This window comes from Poromitra crassiceps (genome assembly GCF_964638095.1).
Source record: "Poromitra crassiceps genome assembly, chromosome: 8".
Lineage (NCBI taxonomy): Eukaryota > Metazoa > Chordata > Actinopteri > Beryciformes > Melamphaidae > Poromitra > Poromitra crassiceps.
In genome coordinates, this window is record NC_139629.1 from 11,643,934 (window position 1) to 11,666,931 (window position 22,998).

The following is a 22,998-nucleotide window of genomic DNA, read 5'->3' on the forward strand; positions in this document are numbered from 1 at the left end:
TTTCTTTGGATAAGCCATTTAAGGGAGGTAAAATATTGATCACATCACATCAGCAAAATATATAGATAGACGTTATAATTATATTAATTTGCAACATATAACATATTAAAATGTATTTCATAATACTTAGTTTCTTAGATGACCAAAAGATGAAGGAATTAATGCCAGAAAAAAATTGTTACCTGGCTGTTTTTGTGCCTTTTTCACAACCGCTACATTAGTCCCCCGCCTGTGCTTTATTTGTCCCTTCACTGTGGGACAAATTAAGCATTGCGCAGCTTCTGGTTGCCATCTGATGACGTCTGATGTATTGACCCATGGAACATAACTACAGGTGGTATTGCCAGAGGACATGTGTAGGTTGCTTACATGAAAATATTATAACTCCAGCTGAAACAATCTTTACACAATGACAAAAAAACCAAAAAGTGCTTCATTCGTCCCGGACCTCGATAAAAACATCTATATATTAATTGTGATTTATTATAGCCAGTAATTTTCACATGTCTCTGTTGGCATACCTACGTGGAACCTTATAACATCAGCCCAGAACACAATTCATGCATCATTAGGCCTACTGGATGTTTGGGAACTTGAGAGTGTGATGTACACACTGTCTGCCCTTTTTTTACATGAAAACCCATGTGAAGCGACGGCACGGTGGGGAATAAGCGGACACTCTAGAAAGCCCGAAATAGCTAAAATAGGCCTCGAAAATGTTTCAGTCAAAATATTTTATTTTGCTTTAACCCCTGCGTCAGTGACGTATAGGATAGATAATCCCCCAAAAGAAATGAAAGTTAGAATGGGATAATATAACGAAAGGGGGGTCATGAAGCTCGCCGGGGGTATGCAAATTGTCAGGACGTGGGTTGACATGGGGTTTAAGCAAATACCGGGATAATGGGTTGTGCAAATTGTCAGGACATGGGCTGACTTGACAAGACGTGTGCTGACTGAGGTTTAAGCAGAATGCAGGGATCCTGGGTCATGAAAATTGTCATGACGTGGGGTGACTGAGGTTTAAGCAAAATGCAGGGATAATGGGTTGAGCAAATTGTCAAGACATGGGCTGACTTGTCAGGACGTGGGCTGATTGAGGTTTATGCAAATGCCGGAATGATGGGTTTATGCAGATTGTCAGGACATGGGCTGACTTGTCAGGACGTGGGCTGACTGAAGTTTAAGCAGGATGCAGGGATAATGGGTTGAGCAAGTTGTCAGGACGGGGCTGACTGAGGTTTAAGCAGAATGCTAAATAAGATAGCTGGGCCAGGTGCATGCTCTTATATAGCCGACGGCCGCAAACTAGTATGATGTCATATATGACGTAGTGGCGTCTAGCCAATAATAAGGCGGGTTCTGTATTTTAAATTTCTATCTAGACCTACTCTCTCTTTGGTACCGCTTACTGTACTACTAGGCTGCTGCTACTACTACTACTACTACTACTGTCTACTGAAGAGGAGGAGGTGGTAGCAGCAGAAGCAGCTGCAGCCTATATAATCAAGAAATCGTTGTAAACTTCACTTTTACCATGATCTTTTCTATTCATACTTAGGCCTATACTCTCTCTCTCTCTCTCTCTCTCTCTCTCTCTCTCTCTCTCGGTGATGGTACTACTACTACTACTACTACTACTACTACTACTCTACCACTAGGCTACTACCTGTACAGTAGTAGTAATAGTGGTAGTAGTATCAGCAGCAGCCTAGTAGGCTACTATTATCAATGCTTGATAATTCCTTACATACAAACATACCTTTACCTTTTTTCCTCATCATCTTTTTGTTCATCTTTCTTTTTTCTGCTCCAGATTGTGTACTTTTTTGCTACATTAATTTTTGGCTACATCAACAGAAGCGAGGACTGTAATGTCTGCAGTGACCTGTGGTTGCATCAAAAAAGCGCATTGCACTTGAATGTGACACCAGCTCTGTCAGAGGCAGCAGGAATTGATTAAAGTTTATAGCTAGCCAACCTGTACACAACATAATATTGCATTTTTGTATGATTACCATCGACATATTTCAAGCCCTGGGGGCCCTAGAAGCAGACAGGGGGCCTAAGCAGGTGCTGAGTTCGCTTTTGCCTAGGACCACACTAGAGATGTAAGGGTATGAGAATTTCACATCACAATTTTCGTGACCAAAATTATCACGGTTATCGTATTATCACGGTATTCATAAAAAATTGCTGAAAATGTACTGATAGACAGACTCACTGAAATCATTTTACAATGTTTTATATTGAAAACTCACACCCAAAAAGGATTGATATACTCACTGAAATCATTTCTCCAAGGCTGCACGTTGCATCTAGGAGACTGTTGCCAACTTTGGTTGGACAGTATTTACCATGTTTTTCAAAGCACTGTAATCACGGTACCATGGTAATCACAGTACCACGGTTGTAATGATAATGAAAAATTTAAATGGTATGGTTATCGTAAGGAATTTTATCACGGTTATCATTAAAACCGGTTATCGTTACATCCCTAGACCACACACACACACACACACACACACACACACACACACACACACACACACACACACACACGGAGATTACTTCTATAAGCCTCTTTTTGTTTTCTCGCCCGCTGCGCAGCCTCGCCCGTCCTGCAGCTCGCCGAACTGACCCTGCAGCTCGCATTCACAGCTGCCTTGTCCGCAGCTCGGCTGCTGCGTGGCCTTGTCTGCCCTATTGGCACGCACACAATGTCTCCCTCTCTCTCTCTCTCTCTCTCTCTCTCTCCCTCAGTCTCTCCCCCTCTCCTCTCTCTTCCTCTCCCTCAGTCTCTCTCCCTCTCTCTCAGTCTCTCTCCCCCTCTCTCTCTCCCTCTCCCCCTCAGTCTCTCTCGTGAGCCTCCTGTGTGTGTGTGTGTGTGTGTGTGTGTGTGTGTGTGTGTGTGTGTGTGTGTGTGTGTGTGTGTGTGTGTGTGTGTGTGTGTGTGTGTGTGTGTGTGTGTGTGTGTGTGTGAATTTATGACATAACTGATGATGTCATCAGTGGGACAGACAGAGAAACAAACAGACAGAGACCCAGCTCCTATAGATAGATACATAGATAGATAGATAGATAAATTAGACAATTGCAATTAAAATATGAACAAACCAATTAAGAAATGAAATGGAACTCAATGACCTGCTGTAGCCTAGCCTCTGTTGAGCCACCACAAAGCTCCCTGCTCCCTGTCACAACTCAGCATATGATCCGCCAGTCACGCTAAGCCCAGGGAGGAGTTTCAAATCTGCAATCAACCCCCCTCTCCCTCTCGTTTTCCCACCGTTCCCAAGCTTAGAATGCCAGCAGACATCTTGAAAGCAGCTTTTGGGATTAAATGAGGACAAGTGTGGGAGGAATGAGCAAGAGTGCAGAGCTAGTGTATTGAGGCTCACCGTATACTCACCCTATACCCTTACTGGATCAGATCACAGAGAGAGGAGAGGAGTCCCTCGTCTGTAATGTGTTTCCTCTTCGTGGTGGTGGACACACAGTGAGGAGCCGCCACAGGTAGGCCAGAGATACTTGTTTTCTGACACACCTGGGTAGAGATACACCTAGGAAAGTGCTTACTGTACATGGAAGGTGTTCTTGGTATCTAGCCTACTCTATGTATCTCTACTGTATCTCATTTTTGTGCAAAAAAGGTATCAATCAGTATTAATGATCAGGCGAATTTATCAAGGTTCAAGGTTCACTTTATTTGTCTCCCATGGGTGGGAGAAATTTGTCTTGGAGTAAGGCAAAAAATGCTGCAGTACATACAGTACAGACATAGACAGTACATTAAAAACACTGTAAACGGTGACATTTGCAATGTGAAATAACGCAAGAATATCTATCTGCTTTTTTATTATATTAAAATTAGAGACCGACATACTGTACACACGCACACGTGCACACACACACACACACACACACACACACACACACACGCACACACACACACACACGCACACACACACGCACACGCACACACACACACACAAACCCTCTCTCTCTCACACACACACACACACACACACACACACACACACACACCTGCGGGGGGTGGCTCACCAGACAGAGGCAAATGATGCGAGCAGTACAAGTTCATTGTGGTCAGACCTCAATCAAATGCGATAATCAAACAACAAGACACTAACAGGATTTCCTTTACCATCTGAAAACATTAGCACCGCCTGCGTATAGTTCCTACTTGGTGCTTGTCTACAAACTGTATGATAGTGCTGTCATCGTTAGGTGAACTGGAAAAAAAACACAAAGTGAACTTGCTTGATTAACCAATACTGTGTGGAGGGCCACTGTAGTATATTTTAAGGGACAAGCCGATTGCCGCTTAAAATCGGTCTGCGGCCCCCGAGCTGGACTTCGGACATGCCTGCATTTACATAGTATTCCATCTTTAACCCATTGATACCTGATGCAGCATTTGTGTGTATCCCTTTAAGACCACGGGCCGCGTCATACGCGGTTCGCGGTCTTAAAGGGATACACACACAAATGAGGGATATACACGCAAATGCTGCATCAGGTATCAATGCTGCTACATCCTGCTATCTCTTACTGTATGTAGCCTATTCATAACATAGGTTAGGTTAAGTTTATTTCATGTGGACATCACAGAGCATTGGAGATGTAACATACATGTATGCACAACAACCAGATACACAGTGTTAAGTGTTTATAGCGGAATGCTAATTTTCAACACCTGTCCACAGGAGTTACACAGAGTGGGTTTGAGTCATGCTCATGGCCTTTGTTGGATGCCTTCACCCCTTCTTTCCTGTCTCTCACCTTCTCTCCACTGTGTAGGCTACTATCGTGTCAAGCAAAACATATCTTGAAATAATATTTAAAAATCTTTATTTAGTGTGTTTCCTGAGGCTTCTATCATCATGTTGAGCCTCTGGTCCCCCACCTGTCCTCGACGCAAAGGCTAATCCAATTATCTCAAACAGGTGTCGCTACCAGGCTGCCTCTAAGTCCTTGTTAAATGTTAATTGAGTAGCCTTTTTGCCTTGGAATGGACTTGGCTCCTGACATGGCTCTGACTCAAACTGATGATCCTCACTGGGGTGGGACAAAATATTGATACGGAATACATACATATTTACATCCGTATATACATACATCCTATACCATATATCCATTATTATCATTATTATTATTATTATTATTATTATTATTATTATTATTATTATTATTATTATTATTATCATCATCATCATTATTATTAATTACATAAAAAAGTTGGTAAGCCCAGAAATATGTCCATGGTTTACATAAAACGGGTTGATTAATGCTTGTTAAGCGCTCAAATGCATATGCATACATTTATTTTCTGTAAACTTAATTTGCACAGATTGAAAAGATTATTGTATCCTTCCTTTAAATATTGTAACTCCAGAACTGTTCAGCTTTCTGGCAGTTCAGTCTACCATGTTATCGGGGGCAACAGTTCAGTCTACCATGTTATCGGGGGCAACAGTTCAGTCTACCATGTTATCGGGGGCAACGTATCGTGACTTACTCTGTGCTTCCCACCCCTAAGTCCTCACACAGAAAAAGGTCGTCATGCCGACCGTCAAAAACAAGAAGAAGAAACCAAAGAAGGAGGTCAACGATGTAGAGGAGCAGGGAGAAGGTGAGAGGTAACACTCTGCACCGCATATCTGCGCCAACTCAACCTGCGGACCCACATTCAATGCTATTCAATCCCATTCTATTCTGTTCCACTGTAGGTGTGGAGGTGGAGATGAAGGAGGTGGCCAATCAGCGCCATTCTGACAGTAGAGACCCTTTGACTCCGGAGCCCCAGGAACCAGCTCCACAGAAGAAGAAGAAGAAGAAGAAGGCCCCCACTGCCGGTAGGTGGGTTGGGTATTGTTAAAAAAATGATGCGGCATCCCGGTGGCTCACCTGGTAGAGCGCGTCCTTCAGGCGGCTGACCCGTGTTCGAATCCGACCGGTGGTCCCTTAATGCATGCCATCCTCTCTCTCTCTCTCTCCCCACCTTTCCTGTCTGCCTAACTGTACTATCAAGAAAAAAAAGGTGAAATGCCCCAAAACAATCATCTTTAAAAAATTATGACCGATACCAATACCAGTACCCTTAAAGCGATATTGATACCAATAGACTACTTCATTTGATACCTTTTTTTCTACTTCAGATACTGATACCAAGAGTACTTCATTCAATACCTTTTTTCTAATCTACTTCATTCATCCGTCCGTCCGTCCGTCCGTCTGTCCATCCATCCATCCATCCATTCATTGAATGGCTGGACGAGGCACAGCAGGCTAGAAAGAAGAGCGAGGAACACGCTCTTCTCTCTAGTTTATGTAAATTAGGTCCAAAATTGCAGCAGCCTTATAGCAATAATATTAAAAGCCTTGAAGTGGTAGTCAGTGTGCGGGAGTCCTCTTTTTTCATTTGAAGCAGCCTTATAACTGAAAGGTCCCTCGATCCCCTCCCTGACTCCCTGAAGCGCTGAAAGAAATGCCCATGAGCAAGGCACTAAAGCCCCAGCTGCTCTTGTCGAGCTGCTTAGTGGCCAACAGTAGAAGACTGTAGTTGTACTAAGCTGCTGCGTGTGTGAATGTGTGAAACTGTGAATGAATGTGAAACAGGGAGGAGCTGAAAGAAAGATGCTCCTAGAAACCCTTCCATGGACAGTAAAGAAAAGAAAGGGCATCTCAAGTCTCAAAGCTTTTATGTTGCTGTTTTATCATGTCAGACCAGGAAGGAGAGCATGCTGATATCCCTAACGGTGACACGGCCGAGCCAATCACAGACGGGGAAGAAATGACCGCTGCTGTAACCAGGAAGTCTAAAAAGAAGAGGTGAGTGTCGGTACAGTATATAAAATGTTGTTGGGTTCATCTAATGATTTACCCTATTTGGTTGGTGGACTGTGGATATTTATAATTACTGTATTTTGGTGGTATGACTGACTTTGCTGAGGAACCAATCACAGCCGATGTCGACTTGAGGGCCCGTCTTCACTCAGGGTTGTGAGATTACCAATGGACAAACTGACTTATTACAATATCAGCAGACTTATTATTACAATATCAGCAGTTTTCTTCTCTAACTTGTGTCCTCAAATCAGAAATCTCCCTTGGCCATTTTCACAATACTACATACTTATACTTATATACTTATAAGACCAGTTTAATTTTGTAGTCCATTGTCCAGTGCAGCAGTGCTGTTATCTCACTCTATAGACTGTAATTATAGTCCATTCTATTTGTACTGGGAGTTGAGGATTTCACAGTTCAAAGGCAGTGGTGTAACGAAGTATTAATACTTAAGTACAGTGCTTAAGTATTTTTTCTGAGTATCTGTACTCTACTTCAGTATTTATATTTCTGTTAACTTTCACATTTACTACACTACGTTTCCTAAATAAAGTGTATACTTTTACTATCTACATTTCTGCCAAGCATGTTTGTTGTTTGCCAACCGCTATAAAACCCAAGAAGAAGAAGAGTTCCACTCAAGTCCTTTGCTTGCTTTTTTATTAACAGCATTTAGCTACTTGTATTTTAAAACTTAAGTACATTTAATACAAGACAATTACTTTTGGTACAGAAAATATCGGCTATACTTTAAGTTTATTCAAGTAATATTAGGTGACGATGACTTTGTCTTTGAAGTCTTTTTCTGGTAAGATATCTGTAATGTTAGTCAAGCATGGTTTTCGAATTTTCGAGATTTTCTCTGCCGAACTCTGGGAGCCTCACCAGCCCCGATCTCAAAAATCCAAGATGGCAATTCTGCCCTTCAATAGTAGTTAAAATTATAGCAAATACTGTTTAATTATTAGCACTTCTCTTATTTGTGTCTCATTAAATCAATTGTACACAGAGTAGGCTACTGCTATTAACTGCTATCTGTGGACATGCAACAGTGTTTGTATGTGTAAAATCAAATGCATTAACAACTGTTAATGCTAACAATGGCTAGCCTGGCTAGAGCTAACCCTGGCTGGTTTCCAGACTGTTAAAATGGAAAGCCAACAACTCAGGGGTGACGTCACTCAACTGCAGAGATGGGAAAAGAACACACATCCTTTACTTAAGTAGAAGTACAGTTACTTGTGTAAAAAAAATACTATTATAAAAAGATATATAAAAATGTATTTCTACTGGCTTTGATTAATAATTTGTGTGATATGGTTTATCCACAAAAAGGTGCACATAACACATGCGTGAAAGCTGGGAGAGCGCGAGACAACATCGTGTTTGTCATGCACTAGCCTGTTTTGAAAATGTAAGGAGTAGAAAGTACACTTGTGCTAAAATGTAGGGAGTAAAAAGTAAAAAATAAACAAAGTACAGATACGTACCTGAAAATCCTGAAAACTATAGTATTTGTATCCTACTTCCTTACTTCCCATCTCTACTCAACTGTGATATTCCTAGTTCCCAGAATGAAACGGACTATTAGCATGGTCGCCACAATAAAACGTTGGTATTGTACATTTCTGAAATCCACGGATATGTACTGTAGAATAAGCTATCAACGTTTCTGAACCGAAAACACATGATAGATATCAACGTTATAGAGCAGGGGCACAAATCTCATCTTAGTTCACAGGCCACATGTGACCCAATCTGGTCTCAAGTGGGCCAGAAGTTTTAAGTTCCCAGTTTTTTTCCTGCTGTGATGCTAAGTTTTTGCCCTGCGAATATATCCTTGAGCAAGGCACCGTCCCCAATCCCTACCAGCCACAGGGAGGGAGGCGAAATTACAAATTCCCTCCAACATGAACGTTAATGACGTACGCCTAAAAAAGTGGCCCTCCATTTATTTTAGTTTCAAAAACTACAATGGGGGAAGGATTGGGGGGGGGGGGGGGGGGTAGGAGATGGATCAGACATAGGGAAATCACTCTCGCAGGTGCAAGGTGTTGCATTCAAACAGTCTGTTCCACTTGCTCTTTCTTGTCACCGGACAGGAAGACAAAAGCAACAGAGCACTACGGTGATGACTTGGGAGCCGAAGATGAAGATATCGTCACGGACCTCCAGTCGTCCATCCCCCAGCATTCCCTGTTCTCCACCCCCCACGGACACAGCCAGCCGCTTGGCAAAGTCTTCGTGGAGAGGAACAGTGAGTTTGAATAAGATACAGAAGCTCTGTACTGTAAAACGTTCATAGTCACCAGGTGAAGTTTGCAAGGCCGGCACAGAAAACATAACGGTTGCTCATTTTTCAACATTTTCCATCCCTTTCATGATAGTTCTGACAGTTTTTACCTGCTACAGTATGCAGTCTGTCTGACCCACTGGAATCAGGCTGTGGGGATAAGCTCTGTCATTGGCTCTGACCATTTCAGTCGGATCGCAGGGAAATCCCTTGTCCCGTGTCGCTCTCAAATGCGTCAGCCGCTGTGAAACAACAACGCTAGCTAGCGAGCTAGCAACCTACACGCTGAAAATGGCAAGTTTTGATGAAGATTTGGATTGTGCAATAAAACGGGTCTGCTTGGTACTTTCGGTGGATGGTTGTAAAGATAACAGCGCCTTTTTTCCCGCTAGACCAGAGTGAGAGTAAGAGCAGCCAGACTCTCTCCTGCCCTAGTATAACGTGAATGTGTGTGTGTGTGTGTGTGTGTGTGTGTGTGTGTGTATGTGTGTGTGCGTGTGTGTGTGCATGCGCGCAGGGCGTTTCCAGGCAGAGCGAGTGGAGCAGCTCCGACACTCGGACCTAATGGATGACTATATGGAGGTCAGACAGCTGTGGACCACCAGAGACGTCGCTATGAGGGTCCACAGTTGCTTCAGGTCTTGGCACGCGCATGCGCACACGCACACGCACACGCACACACACACACACAGACACACACAGACACACACACACACACACACACACACACACACACACACACACACACACACACACACACACACACACACACTTACCTTTATACCTTTATTTGTGTTCACATTTAGACAAAAAATCCTTGAACACAAACAATAATGGATGCACAATCAATGGGAAATCTTATAGTGACAGATGTATCTAGTCTGAATCTATGGATAAAGGAAAGAGCGCCTCCTCCAAATGTGGTGACTGCCAATTATTGCAGAAATAGAGCAGAATTTGGCCAGAGCCTTGGCTCTTGGTCTGGGCAGTCCTGCCCTCTGCAGGCCACTTACGACCAGCCTATGGACATTACCAAGGCTTCCAAATATGAAAACAAGCTACCGTATTTACAATTATACCCAAGCTGTAAAATGGCATCCTTGAGCAGTTGGTATTTCAAAACCTTGGTGATAAAAGCTTCTTCCAGACTGGAATCAAAAGCACACCCCACTTCCAAAATGGTGGCCTCTACTGTGCTCATCGACAACAACAACATCAGGTGTATTAGCTGTCACATTTGAAAATATGTCATATTCAGTATTACACAGTTTGAACATGGCAGTTGAAACACGGGAGCGTTTATGGCTTTCAACAGAGGATGGAACATATGACCTTAAGTCTTTAACTAACAGGTCAACAATTTTGGTCTTGCAATATACATTCCCTTATATACAAAGCAACCATTCAGAATATGAGACATGGATTCAATGACTGGATTATGATCATGGTGCAGACAATGAGGAGAAAAAGTGTTAGAATACCAGAGAGAGAGATTGAGCCTGGTCGGAAGGACTTGTAATCTGGCTTTAACTGTAGAAATGACTGTCCTCATCAACTGCATGATTCTTAAGTATTGAGTGTGAAACATTATGATCTGCAGCAGGGAGGCAAGCAAGCTTTCCCTGTCATTTTAAACCACACACACACACACACACACACACACACACACACACACACACACACACACACACACACACACACACACACACACACACACACACACACACACACACACACACACACACAATTATGATTAGTTCCCTGACGTCTAACCTTAACCCTTAAAATCACCTTCAAAGTCACTTAAAAGTGCAGACTTGAAAGCTGAGCAGACTGTTCAGTGTTGACTCTGCTTGGATATGGGTTGCTACATGTATGGTGGTGCAAAATATTATTATGTTGCCTGCCTTCCAACGGCTTGATTACACAACAAATACAATACACAGCTACAGAGAGAAAGGCTGCTAATTCAGTAGGCTGCTACTTGTGCCGAAACTCAACAGAAGCTTGAAGGATTGATCCTCTCTGTGCAGGGTGGTGGGGCTGTTCTCTCATGGCTTCCTGGCTGGCTATGCAGTGTGGAACATCATAGTTGTGTATGTGCTGGCCGGGGACCAGCTGACCACTCTGCCTAATCTGCTACAACAGTACCACCCACTGGCCTATCCAGCTCAGTCTCTGCTCTACCTGCTGCTGGCCATCAGCACTGTGTCTGCCTTCGACAGGTCGGTGTGTGTGTGTGTGTGTGTGTGTGTGTGTGTGTGTGTGTGTGTGTGTGTGTGTGTGTGTGTGTGTGTGTGTGTGTGTGTACACGTGCATGCGTGTGTGCGCCTTCGTGTGTGGCTTATAGACAAAACACTGACCTAAATAATATGGATAAAGCCATCCATTATTTTTGGACGTTTGTAAGCAAATGTTGGGGTCCTTGGGCAGCTCACGCGAGACGGAGGGTTAAAAATACCAAAATTCCTCTTTAAAGGGGTAAGCGTAAGCCATGAGGGTGAATGAGTAAATGTCTAATAATAATTGGATTTCAAAGCAGTAATCTGGCTGTTCATCTCATCTGCAGGGTGAATCTGGCCAAGACCTCCATGGCCCTGAGGGGCTTCCTCACCCTGGATCCTGCCGCTCTGGCTTCCTTCTGTAAGTTAGCAACAATGATGGTGATGGTGATGATGATGATGATGATGATGATGATGGTGGTGATGATGACAACGATGATGATGGTGGTGACGATGATGCTGGTGTATGTGTTATAACCACTCTTCTCTGTGTGTGTCCAGTATATTTCATTGCCCTGATCCTGTCCCTCAGTCAGCAAATGACCAGTGATCGCATCAACCTCTATCCTACAGCCAACAAGACTCTATGGTGAGAGCTTCTATTCTATTATATTGACTGCAACAGCCACGAAGAGGCTTCCCTGCTTCTGAGAGTGGAGTGAATGTTCCATCGTTCCAGAATCTCTCTCTCTCTCTCTCTCTCTCTCTCTCTCTCACTCTCTCACCCCCCCCTCTCTCTCTCTCTAGGCCACCAGGTTCGGAGCACCAGATCCTGCAGCCATGGATCGTGGTTAACCTGGTGGTGGCGCTGTTGGTCGGCCTGGCCTGGGCCTTTGTCTCCACACGGCCCGAGTTAGACTATACAGAAGGTAGGACGCTTGTTATATTTAACACATTCATGATATTAAACATATTTAATAGTTATATTGTGGAGTTTGCGTAATACACCTTCTGGAATGTTAAAATGAGACATAGTGATGTTATATATCTAGAGACATAGTGATGGTCTGTTCTTGTCCTCGTTTGCAGAGTTTTTGATGGCGATGGAGGTGGAGGGATACCCGAGAGGAGATGAGAACCTGGACGTTCCTGCCTGAAATTCTCTCTCTCTCTCTCTCTCTCTCTCTCGCTCATGCTGTTTCAAAATCAATTTTGTTCTTGTTGAATGTATGTTTTTGTTTTATGGTTCACATAGACCTTTGTACTACAGAGTGATTTTGTAAATAAAGAAATACAGTACATTATGCTACTGTCAGCTGATGTTTTTACAGCTTTACAGCTTGGCCCAGGAGCCTCTCCTTTCATAACCTATGCTTGGAGTTGAGACTGGGCAGGGCTGGAATGACTGCCATTGAGGCCCTGCCCATATGGAATTATTTGCCTATCTAAATGCAAAAGGTCATTCAAGCAATTTGTGAGCATGATTTATCAATTTCACGTTCAGATTTTGCACCCTTGGACCCAAAAAGCCCCCGTCTGTGCTTAGATTTGCTCTGCTTGTCCTCAAACTGTACGCTCACACTCAAAAGTTTTCTGCTTGGACAGATTTCCTGCACTCACACTCAAAGAACCCCTGCTTACACTTACATTTGCTCTGTTTGCGCTCAAACTCTGTGCCTGCATGCAACTGTCCTCCCCTCCCCCTTCAAAATGCTTCTGTGCGCTCTTGAAACTTCTGCTCTTGGATCTCTTCCCTTCTCTCAAATTTTTTGTGCAACAATCCTGTCAGAAATCCACAGCCAATAGAATGCCAGGATAATGTCACATGATACCTGACCCAGCGATCATGTGACACTATTCTGGCATTCTATTGGCTGTGGATTATATATATATATATATATATATATATATATATATATATATATTGCCTATGTGTCATATATTTCATTGTATTCAACTTTATTCAATGCAATTTCTCAATTCATTGTGTTTCTGAATAAAATAAATCTGTACTTGACCTCTCAACTCAACTCACTTATATTTATTTCATCATTGTAAAGTGACAGCATAGTGAAGAGGATATTAATGTCATGTGCAGTTCTTCATAGATCTACTAGTCTCTTCATCTTGCTCTCAGAGTGCACCAGATTAATGCATTTTACTTTAAAATGTACAAAATTTCAGTTTGGGTAATAATTGATGACATCACTGATTTAAAAAAAAAGATTTATTGATTAATTCCAAAGCATACAGTCAACAAGCATACATTAAAGGAACACTCCGCCCATTTTCAACCAGCTTTGTATCATTAGAACATCAGTAGTATATCAGAAAACTGTAAACGGTTTTGAAGTCTGTCATTTAATTTGACAGTTATTGAGTGTTAAAGTGTGGACCAGTGACATCACTGGTCCACACTAACTCAAATTAATAACTCATTAACTCAAATCAACTCTCAATAACTGTCAAACTATTCATCATTCATCTAGTTTGACAGTTATTGAGAGTTGATTTGAGTTAATGAGTTATTAATTTGAGTTAGTGTGGACCAGTGATGTCACTGGTCCACACTTTAATACTCAATAACTGTCAAATTAAATGACAGACTTCAAAACCGTTTACAGTTTTCTGATATACTACTGATGTTCTAATGATACAAAGCTGGTTGAAAATGGGCGGAGTGTTCCTTTAAACATCAGTACAGAGTATGCCACTTCGATAGAAATAAAATAAATAAAAAAACAAAACAAACAAACAAACAAACAGGGGTACAAGGGGTCATGTTAGAATAAACTCAGGCATTAACAAAAATATATAAATCTTTACAAATATTCACAGTTTTTAAGGCTTTGCTGTTCTTGAGACCACATAATGTTTTAATGTAATGTCCGAATTCAACTTTGAACTGTTGTATGTGTGGTTTCTTGGTAGTCCACTTGCACTTATGTATATAGTATTTCCCATATAAAATAAAAACGTTCAAAATAAATAATCTTTACAATCAATATCACTCTTTTCATAAAAAATATAATGTCTCTTTTTTCTAAGTGTGATGACATCACTGATGTCAAGGCAATGACATCACGGATGACATCATCACTGATGTCAGGTCACCCGCACGGGTCATGGGCACGGGTGCTCTACACTTCCTGAAAGCATAGCTGTGGTGGCCGGTGTTGTGCCAAAAAGTGATTTGCTGCCAGAAACTGATTTCGCTCACAGCGCTGGATAGATGACTGACTGACTGACTGACGCAGCTGTAGACGTGCTCCCTCCTGCTGCGGACAAGAAGCCGACTGTGATACAGCTTTCGTTTTCTCCCCTCTTCAGTCTGACTCAGAGGCAACAGGTGTGGTTTCTCATGTGGTTTCTGTCCCGCCGCGGTTTCTGGGCCTGTCGGGCTTCCGTCCCGAAACAACAACACTGAACTGTCAACTGACTGTCACAGCAACTTCTGCTTCACTCCGCGAGTCCGCGCTCTGATTCCTCTGGCTCTCTCCTCTGCCTGGCCCTGGACTCGCTTCGCACTCCAGGCAGGCAGCAGCAGCAGCACTATCTCTCTGGGCCGGAGTTCACACTGTGAAGTCGGTGAGTTGTTAACGTTAGCGGTGTTAGCCGTCAGTGTAGCCTAATTATTACACTGTAATGCAATAGGTCCATGGTGTTAGCGGCAGCTAACAGTGTAACTAACCCACTTCAAGCTCTGTTAGCGGAGGGAAGGAAGGAAGGAAGAAAGTTTTATTTAAAGGTCCCATCTTGGGGAAAACAAGATTTCCTTGCTTCTATTATAAAGGACTTGGGCGTGCATCATGGAAGTCTCAAAACACATGGTCTACAGATAAAGCTACACTAGCCAATAGGGATGTCATGATACCAGAAATTTAGTAGTCGATACTAAATAATACCAGTGAAATTCCATGATTCTCGATACCAATTCGATAGCATGGAAACAAAAAACAAAAGAATAAATCCCATGTACTTCATACACTCCTTATTACCCGTATAAACATTTGAACAAGTGGCATGTAGCATATCTGTGCTTCTGAAAAGCTCCAGTTTATAAATATAACCCAGACTTTACAAAACAAGGTGAGAAGTCTGTCATGATGGGACTGAGCCCTCAGTCAGACAGAAGTAATATTTATCTACGGCAATATAACATAATTTGGTTTGCATGTTCTCCCTGTGCTCCCCAGATAGGAGACACCTGCGAAAAACATGCAAAAAAAGTGTATCTATCCCTCTGCCTTGGCATGTGGGCACTGGGCAGTGCAATGACCCACTCAGGTTCATTTGATAAACCTGATGAAGCGCATCCGCGAAATGCGTTGTTCGAATATCTGTTGCAAATAAATCATGTATCTTTGAAAGTCGGTCTTCCTGTGGAGTGTGCGGTCCCCGTCTATGGACTTGTTTCCTGATACGTTTTTTTTATCTAGTATATCTCATGCAAGGGCGAATACTTACCCCGCTAGCCGGGCGCTTCTGGCTCATACTGAGCACATTAGCGCTCGGCGAACGTAACGCATTTTCCCATTTTACACGGTGCCATTTTCACGTCTAGGTCTAAATGCCGGCTCCTACCTGAGTCTTCACGTGAAGTGAAGACGCTATCCGATGTAAAACATCCTCTTCTTTTAATGACACCTAGTTGTTGCATCCAAATTGTTGCATAAAATCCACTTTCCTGTCGCTCAAAAACCGAAAAGCATGTATCTGGAGCACCGCTCCTTCTTCTCTGATCTGAAGCAACCCGGAACAACGACTTCCGGGTTGCTCGAGGTGCTCCAGATAAATGCTTTTCGGTTTTTGAAAGACAGAAAAGTGGATTTTATGCAACAATTTGGATGCAACAACTAGGTGTCATTAAAAGAAGAGGATGTTTTACATCGGATAGCGTCTTCACTTCACGTGATTTAGACCTAGACGTGAAAATGGCACCGTGTAAAATGGGAAAATGCGTTACGTTCGCCGGGCGCTAATGCGCTCAGTATGAGCCAGAAGCGCCCGGCTAGCGGGGTAAGGCGAATACCTGGTTTCGCAAGTGGGGGGGACAATAAAATGAGGTGCGCAGACCCTCTAGGGGGGTCTGGGGGCATGCTCCCCCTCTTTTTACATTTTAAAGTAAAATGCATCAATTTGGTGCACTCTGAGGGGAAAATTAACTCATTGAGTGCCAGCCACTTTTGGAGAACGGAAGCTCCCAGTGCCAGAGTTTCAGAGCGTTTTCAGTGATTTCTCGAGGCCCACAGAATATTGTGTGATATTACTATGTAAACACCGAACACGCACAAAGAACGAGGAGACTCTCTTCTATCATCTGCAAAAAAAAGTTTATTGATACCATTTTCCGTTCTTTAGTTATGAGCCGGAGAAGATAGGCTGTTTTGAGCAAAAAGACAGGTCTCAAATTATAAGCTGAGATATTCAGCCTTTTGTGAAATGAAGCATTTCAAGCACATTCACTGACTCTAGCTAATATTTTCTGATGTAGTGACGTGGTGTAGTTCTGTGGAGCCTGCGTGCCCCACCCCCCTCTCCCCCCCTCAGCTGCAAACTCCTCCCCACACGCACCCAGTCTATTTTCGGAGCCTCCGTTTTTGCGCCGGGCGGCTCTCGGGCGGCTCCCAGCGCGACAAGGAAATGCCAAACGGGACTGCAGGGAAAGGTTTGGCCCTTCGGCGTCGGGTGCTGCCTTTCTGGCGGGTAATCGTGTGGAGAAACTATATGCAGACAGACAGACAGAGGCAGAGGAGCTCAGTTGTGGGCGCGGATTGACTGATGTTCGCAACCAACTTCAGCTGCAGACAGAGCAATCTATATGGCTCTGGCTGCAGCATGCATCGGTTTCTCTTTGATCACAGCTTTTTCCTGCAGTTTTCCGGACCTTTCTGTAATCTGGAGAGCACTGTCGCCACCTAATGAGTCCGTAAAATAGGTTATACACCTTCAATAGCTCCCATATTTGTACAGGAGATGCCTGATGCTTTGATCCACGTCCCACCGTCAAAAAACGCAATTGACGAACATACTCGTCCTTGGCACTCTACGTTACTAAACGAAATGACGAACATACTCGTCCATGGCACTCAATGAGTTAAGAGGCTAGATCTATGAAGAACTACACACATCACTCAATACATGCCTTTTAGACACCACCTCCTCCAACTCATCAGAGCTCTAATATGAAAGCAGGTGACATGAACAAGGCATAGAAAAATGATGTGAAAGCCAGAGCCATATTGAAATCACGTTGGTTGTATTATTATTATTATTATTATTATTATTATTATTATTATTATTATTATTATTATTATTATTATTATTATTATTATTATTATTATTATTATTACTACTAGTGTGCTTTATTTTAAATTCAACCATGTTCACTGCTTACCATGTTCACTTCCTCTCATCACCTAACCCTTTATACAGCAGCAGGGACGTGCAGAGAATGTTAGAGGGGCAGGGGCTGGCAAAAAAGTTTTAACGTTTTTAGCCAGATTTAGAGGAATATCTCATTTTAAATTAACATTTGGATGATACTTGTCATGGAAAAATAACTCCACAAACTGAATAATATTAGTACAAAAGTTAAATTTGCTGTTACAATACTGTTGTGATATCATTATTTAGTTTTAAGCATCAATATGTGCTCCTTTTCGCACTCACTTTCATGTCACCACGTGCTCTCCCTTTAGGTCATTTTACACTACAACAGACAGATAGCAACACAGGCATAAACACTGAAGCTCTTCCTTCCTGTCAGCTGCCTGTCAGACTGTCACATTGGGGGGGGGGGGCTCTGCAGTATGGCTGCTGTCACTGATGAAGGTCTATGAGCAGTTCAGCATTAATGTTACAACACTGAGTGACAACAACCTTGCCCTATCAGGAGACACATTGACCAAAAAAAATCTTTCCAAGAGCCACAATCCCAAAGAAATTGCCTTTGTTCCCTTTATTTACATTTTATTTATTTAGTTAGGCTATTTATTTATTCATTCATTTATTTATTTAAGTGTGACTTAAAAGAGCCAGAACTACCCATAAAGGAGCCGTATGTGGCTTTTGAGCCTCGGGTATATCACTACCCTACAAGTAGCCTACAACAATCCAGTAGGCTAGATGAATGGTTATCAAAGCCAAATTGTGCATTTGCAGTTATTGGGCCCTATCGTTGCATCGGCGCAGTTTCTAGGCCGAGCGGCAGGCGCAGATCAAAGCAGTGGGCGTGGACAGGCGCACTTGATATCGTCGTGCTGGCGCTAGATGCAGCCCAAAGCATTACAACCACGCCTTTTAGGCGTAAAATTATGCACTGTCATGCTCATTGGATAAGTGCAATAAACGAATGGCACGCTTGCCTTTTTAGCTCCAATTCCACTGATCCCGCAAAACCAGACGAAACCCAAGCCTCTGATCCCCCCCCCCCCCACCTCCCTTCATCCCGTCTGTCTCCATATATCGGCTATTATTCCATATTATGATGCTTCTCAAACCAATCTAACTGCAGTTTAAATACTGCAAGCATGTAAATACGCTACACTATAGCAATATCAAAGTGAAAATAATGTTCTATGCATCAGCTAGAAAAATATAGCCTATAGATTGGTGAAAGTTTGTCCAGAAAGATATCATTTTCTCTCGCCTGCTGCAGGAAGGATGATGCACATAAATATAGCCTACATTATGTCAAGTCATTGCATAAATGTGTTTTTATTGTAAAACTAAATGTGAAATAGGGCCAAGTTATTGGAGGGACATCACAGTATAGCAGATGCCATTAGAAGCGCGTTCCGAAGCGCGTTCCGCTGTTACTTCTCTAAATCACGTTAACTCGACAAGGGGTATATATAGGCCCAGGAGGACATATATGTTTCACATAGGGTGGTGTTTTCATTTCGATGTTTTATTTGGTCCAATATTGAAATGTTGACAATGGCAGGCTGTGTTACCATTACACATTAATTTAGAACTACCTTTTATATCTATTTTGGCTCATTTGGTTGCTATTTAGTAGCGAAATGGAGAAACACAATGCATGCTGGGAACTCAGAGAGAGAGAGAGAGAAGGGTGACAGAGAAGAGGCAGTGAAGGCACAGAATAGGCCTGCTTTTCAAAAGCGCAAAGCGCTAAATGTACGCCAGGTCCCAAGATATCACTAGGCTGGTATTTAGCGCCGACACGCCCACTTTGGGACTGCGCCACGCCCATTCGGCCTAAAGCGCATTTGGCAGCCTAAAGCCTATTGCTATCTTGCCGAAACAGGCGCAAGGCACGTTTTTTTGCGGTTAAGGCCCGTAATAGCGCCGATGGCCTGTGGGAGAATAGAGCCCATTAAGTCAGTTTTATCATGTAATGCTATGCATTGCCTGCTTGCCTAGAAGACCCTTGTCAGTCAGCATGCGTGATCGATCAAAATTCAATTAGCAAATTGTGAAATTACATCGGACTGAGAGAGAGAGGGGGGGGGGGGGGGGTCCCTATTGACAAATAAGATGAAAAAACAGTATAATACTTTGTTTTGGCCAATGGCCACATAGGCCTATGTACCTGATAGTGATATCTGTCTGTCTCAAATAGAGAGCCCCAGGGATGACGTATCTTTGTAGTCGGAACGCGGAAGTCCCGGACTTCCGGGTTCTTCACTGTTTCTGCCTATGGGATTTTTGAATGGGTTTTTGGCACGATGCTTCAAATAAGGTCTCTGGGCAACGCAAGCTTGATCAAACGCGAACCAGTGTTCAGCGGGATAATCTTCAGACATGAGGACCACTTTCATGAGTTTTGAAGTGTAAATGCGAGCCCTAGAAGTAAAAAAGCTTGTGCTAAGCTAATCCAGAACTACACACAGTGTTAGAGCTCGGAAAAGCCATACTCTTTGAGTGCTGCCTTCAGGGACGGCTTGGAAAGGGGATTTTCCATACAGAGCGCCATTAGAAATGCATTCAGGGTCTGAAGAGAGCACTTTTTACAGACGAGGAAATCTGTGGCAATCTTTTGGAGTAGCCTATAGCTTATAATCAGCAACTCAATTCACATTCTCAGCCAGAATATGATGGCTGGTCAAACAGTAGCGTATTAAGCATGATTTTTTCAGTTTACCCACAATTTTTTTCAATTTAAAAAGTGTGTGGGGGGGGGGGGGACAGAATCTAGGTGTCCCCCCTGTCCCCAGTGGAAAATTCGCCCCTGATCTCATGTAAAGTGTTTTTAACCAGCCGGTTGGCGTCGGGGCGTTTTACAGAACAAGGACGTGAAACCAGAGATACATGATGATGATGATGATGATGCCTTCAGTGTCCTGTTGAAAATAGAAGCTGAAGTGATGGAGAACAGAGAGAGGTACACCCCCCCTCCCACACACACACACACACACACACACACACACACACACACACACACACACACACACACACACACACATGCAGATTTAGAGACAATTTGTAATTCGGTTTAATCTTTCACAGAGAGCATGTTTTTACAGGGGGTGGGGGTTGTCTGTGTGGGTGGGTGTGTCTGTGTGTGTGTGTGTGTGTGGGGGAGTGGTGTCTGTGTGTAGGGGTGGGGTGGGGTGTGTCTGTGTGTGTGTGTGTGGGGGGGGGGGTGGTGTCTCTGTGTAGGGGTGGGGTGGGGTGTGTGTGTGTGTGGGGGGGGGTTCTGTGTGTAGGGGTGGGGTGGTATCGGTTGGGCCGTAGTGACGCAAAACGTGACTCACCGCCTGCTCGCCTAGGCAATTTTATTATAGGATGAAAAAGTCCTAATTTCTGTGTGTGTGTGTGTGTGTGTGTGTGTGTGTGCAGCCCTGTGGAGGAGCCCCCTGCAGAGCGCGGCCTGCTCCACCTCTGGCAGGCAGGAGGCTCTGAGCTGCTGCGCCCCGACACTCTGCTGCTGCCCAGACCAGTGATCCAGATCGCACTGGGAGAAGTACATGGACTACTGCTCACACAGGGTGAGAGAGAGAGAGAGAGAGGAGAGAGAGAGAGAGAGAGAGAGAGAGAGAGAGAGAGAGAGAGAGAGAGAGAGAGAAGAGAGAGAGAGAGAGAGAGAGAGAGAGAGAGAGAGAGAGAGAGAGAGAGAGAGAGAGAGAGAGCAGAGAGAGAGAGAGAGAGTGAGAGAGAGAGAGAGAGAGAGAGAGAGAGAGAGAGAGAGAGAGAGAGAGAGAGAGAGGAGAGAGAGGTGTATGTGTGTGAAAGTGATGAGATTTGTTCCAGCAGACGACTGAATTTAAATTTTGTTTTCTGGATTTGTCTGGAATGATTGAATTTATTGCAGTTGGAGCTGATTAATCAAATTCATGATGCTCTCACTCAGTTTTGATACTATTAAAACCATATTGCATTGAAAAGCACTACATATCTAGTTTTCTTTAAGATATTCAATAATGATACTGGACTCTTGATTTATTCTGATTTACTTGACTTGCTGTTCTACATTCATGCTGCATTCATGTGGTGTCAGAATAATCGCAAAAATGAGTGCTGAACTGGGAAAATTCACGTGAACACCCCCTCAAGTCGGAAAACAACTCGCAAAGTCGGCAACATCTTTGGTACACGGCTTGCCAACTTGATGCTTGATGATCCCAACTTGACTTGTTTCCTTCCAGGAGGTCTGGTGTACTCGTTTGGGGAGTTGGCGTGGAGGCGGGGCCTGAGTGTGCCGCTGGCAGCCCCCCTGCTGGAGGAGTCTCTGGCGGGACGGGCGGTGGTGAAAGTGGTGGCTGGCGGCTCTCACTGCGGAGCGCTGAGCCAGCACGGAGGACTGTTCATGTGGGGAGGGAACGCTGCCGGACAGTGTGGAGTCATACAGAGAGGGACCGCAGGTGAGGCCACACCTACACCCTTAAGCTTAGTTTATGGTAGGGCGCGCAACGTTTTTGATAAGTGTCTCTCAACAGAAATAAACGAATCGCACTGCGTTTTTAATTTCTACTTCAGCGACAGGTTTCAGTTGTCTCCACGGTAGTCTCAACGCCAGACCCATGAGAGTTCTCACGCTGATACACTATGTTACTGCATGCTGCAGAGCTCTCTCTGGGTCTGGGACACTTTCCGTCAGAGGGCTGGTTATGGGAGGGAACCGTTCACTTGGCCAGTCATATGCCAGTGATGGCTTCAGTCCTCTCCAATCAGTAACGACTTTGCGATCACAGACAACACGGGAGGCGCAGCCCATTTTTCGAACCGCTCTCTCATCGGTGCTACGACCTGTCACTCATTCAATTTCAACCCGCCTTCAAAACCAGCAGTGGCTGTTAACTGGCACAGACTCAGACAGCGATTCAACGTAATATTTGAGTCTGGGGAGAGACTATCTCCACGGTAACAGCAAGCCGGCCCCTCCCCCCAGCAAAAGTGTCGATCCCCTCCTTGGCTTTAGTCCATCCGAGGAGCAACGGTTTGTTTTCTTCTGAGTTGACTGTAAAAACATCTCGCCCGAGTCCTACATTCAAAAAATAGCCACGGACCCTCGTACCTGTAGCTTCCCGCATCGGTTTGGACAGACAATGGCTCACCTCGCTCCTCTTTTCAGAGAATTGCTCCACTCCTCCTGATGGACCTCCCTCTCTAGCCAATCACAGTGCGCGACAAAATATGGCCGTGTCC

General features: G+C 43.8%; 2 protein-coding genes across 3 annotated transcripts in view; both read left to right on the forward strand.

The window, feature by feature from the left end:
• The first annotated feature begins 3,368 nt into the window (after positions 1-3,368).
• On the forward strand, positions 3,369-13,165 carry LOC310781196 (transmembrane protein 237A-like). 2 transcript variants are annotated; one of them, XM_083641747.1, is made up of 11 exons: positions 3,369-3,516; positions 5,561-5,653; positions 5,751-5,876; positions 6,747-6,852; positions 8,973-9,127; positions 9,681-9,801; positions 11,197-11,388; positions 11,733-11,806; positions 11,947-12,034; positions 12,193-12,314; positions 12,475-13,165. In XM_083641747.1, exons 2-11 carry the CDS (start codon positions 5,584-5,586, stop codon positions 12,540-12,542), a joined length of 1,122 nt encoding a protein of 373 aa, XP_083497873.1. In that variant the 5' UTR covers positions 3,369-3,516; positions 5,561-5,583; the 3' UTR covers positions 12,543-13,165. The 2 variants fall into 2 exon arrangements, with proteins under 2 accessions (XP_083497873.1, XP_083497874.1); XM_083641748.1 differs by lacking the exon at positions 11,197-11,388.
• Positions 13,166-20,717: 7,552 nt separating this feature from the next.
• The window catches only part of LOC310780465 (alsin-like), a gene marked incomplete at its 5' end in the record, with an annotated part of 44,198 nt that continues 41,917 nt past the window's right edge, over positions 20,718-22,998 (forward strand). Inside the window, 3 exons of the mRNA XM_083641044.1 lie at positions 20,718-20,734; positions 21,193-21,341; positions 21,999-22,214. Coding sequence (XP_083497170.1) covers positions 20,718-20,734; positions 21,193-21,341; positions 21,999-22,214 — 382 coding nt within the window. The remainder of the gene's footprint in view (positions 20,735-21,192; positions 21,342-21,998; positions 22,215-22,998) is intronic.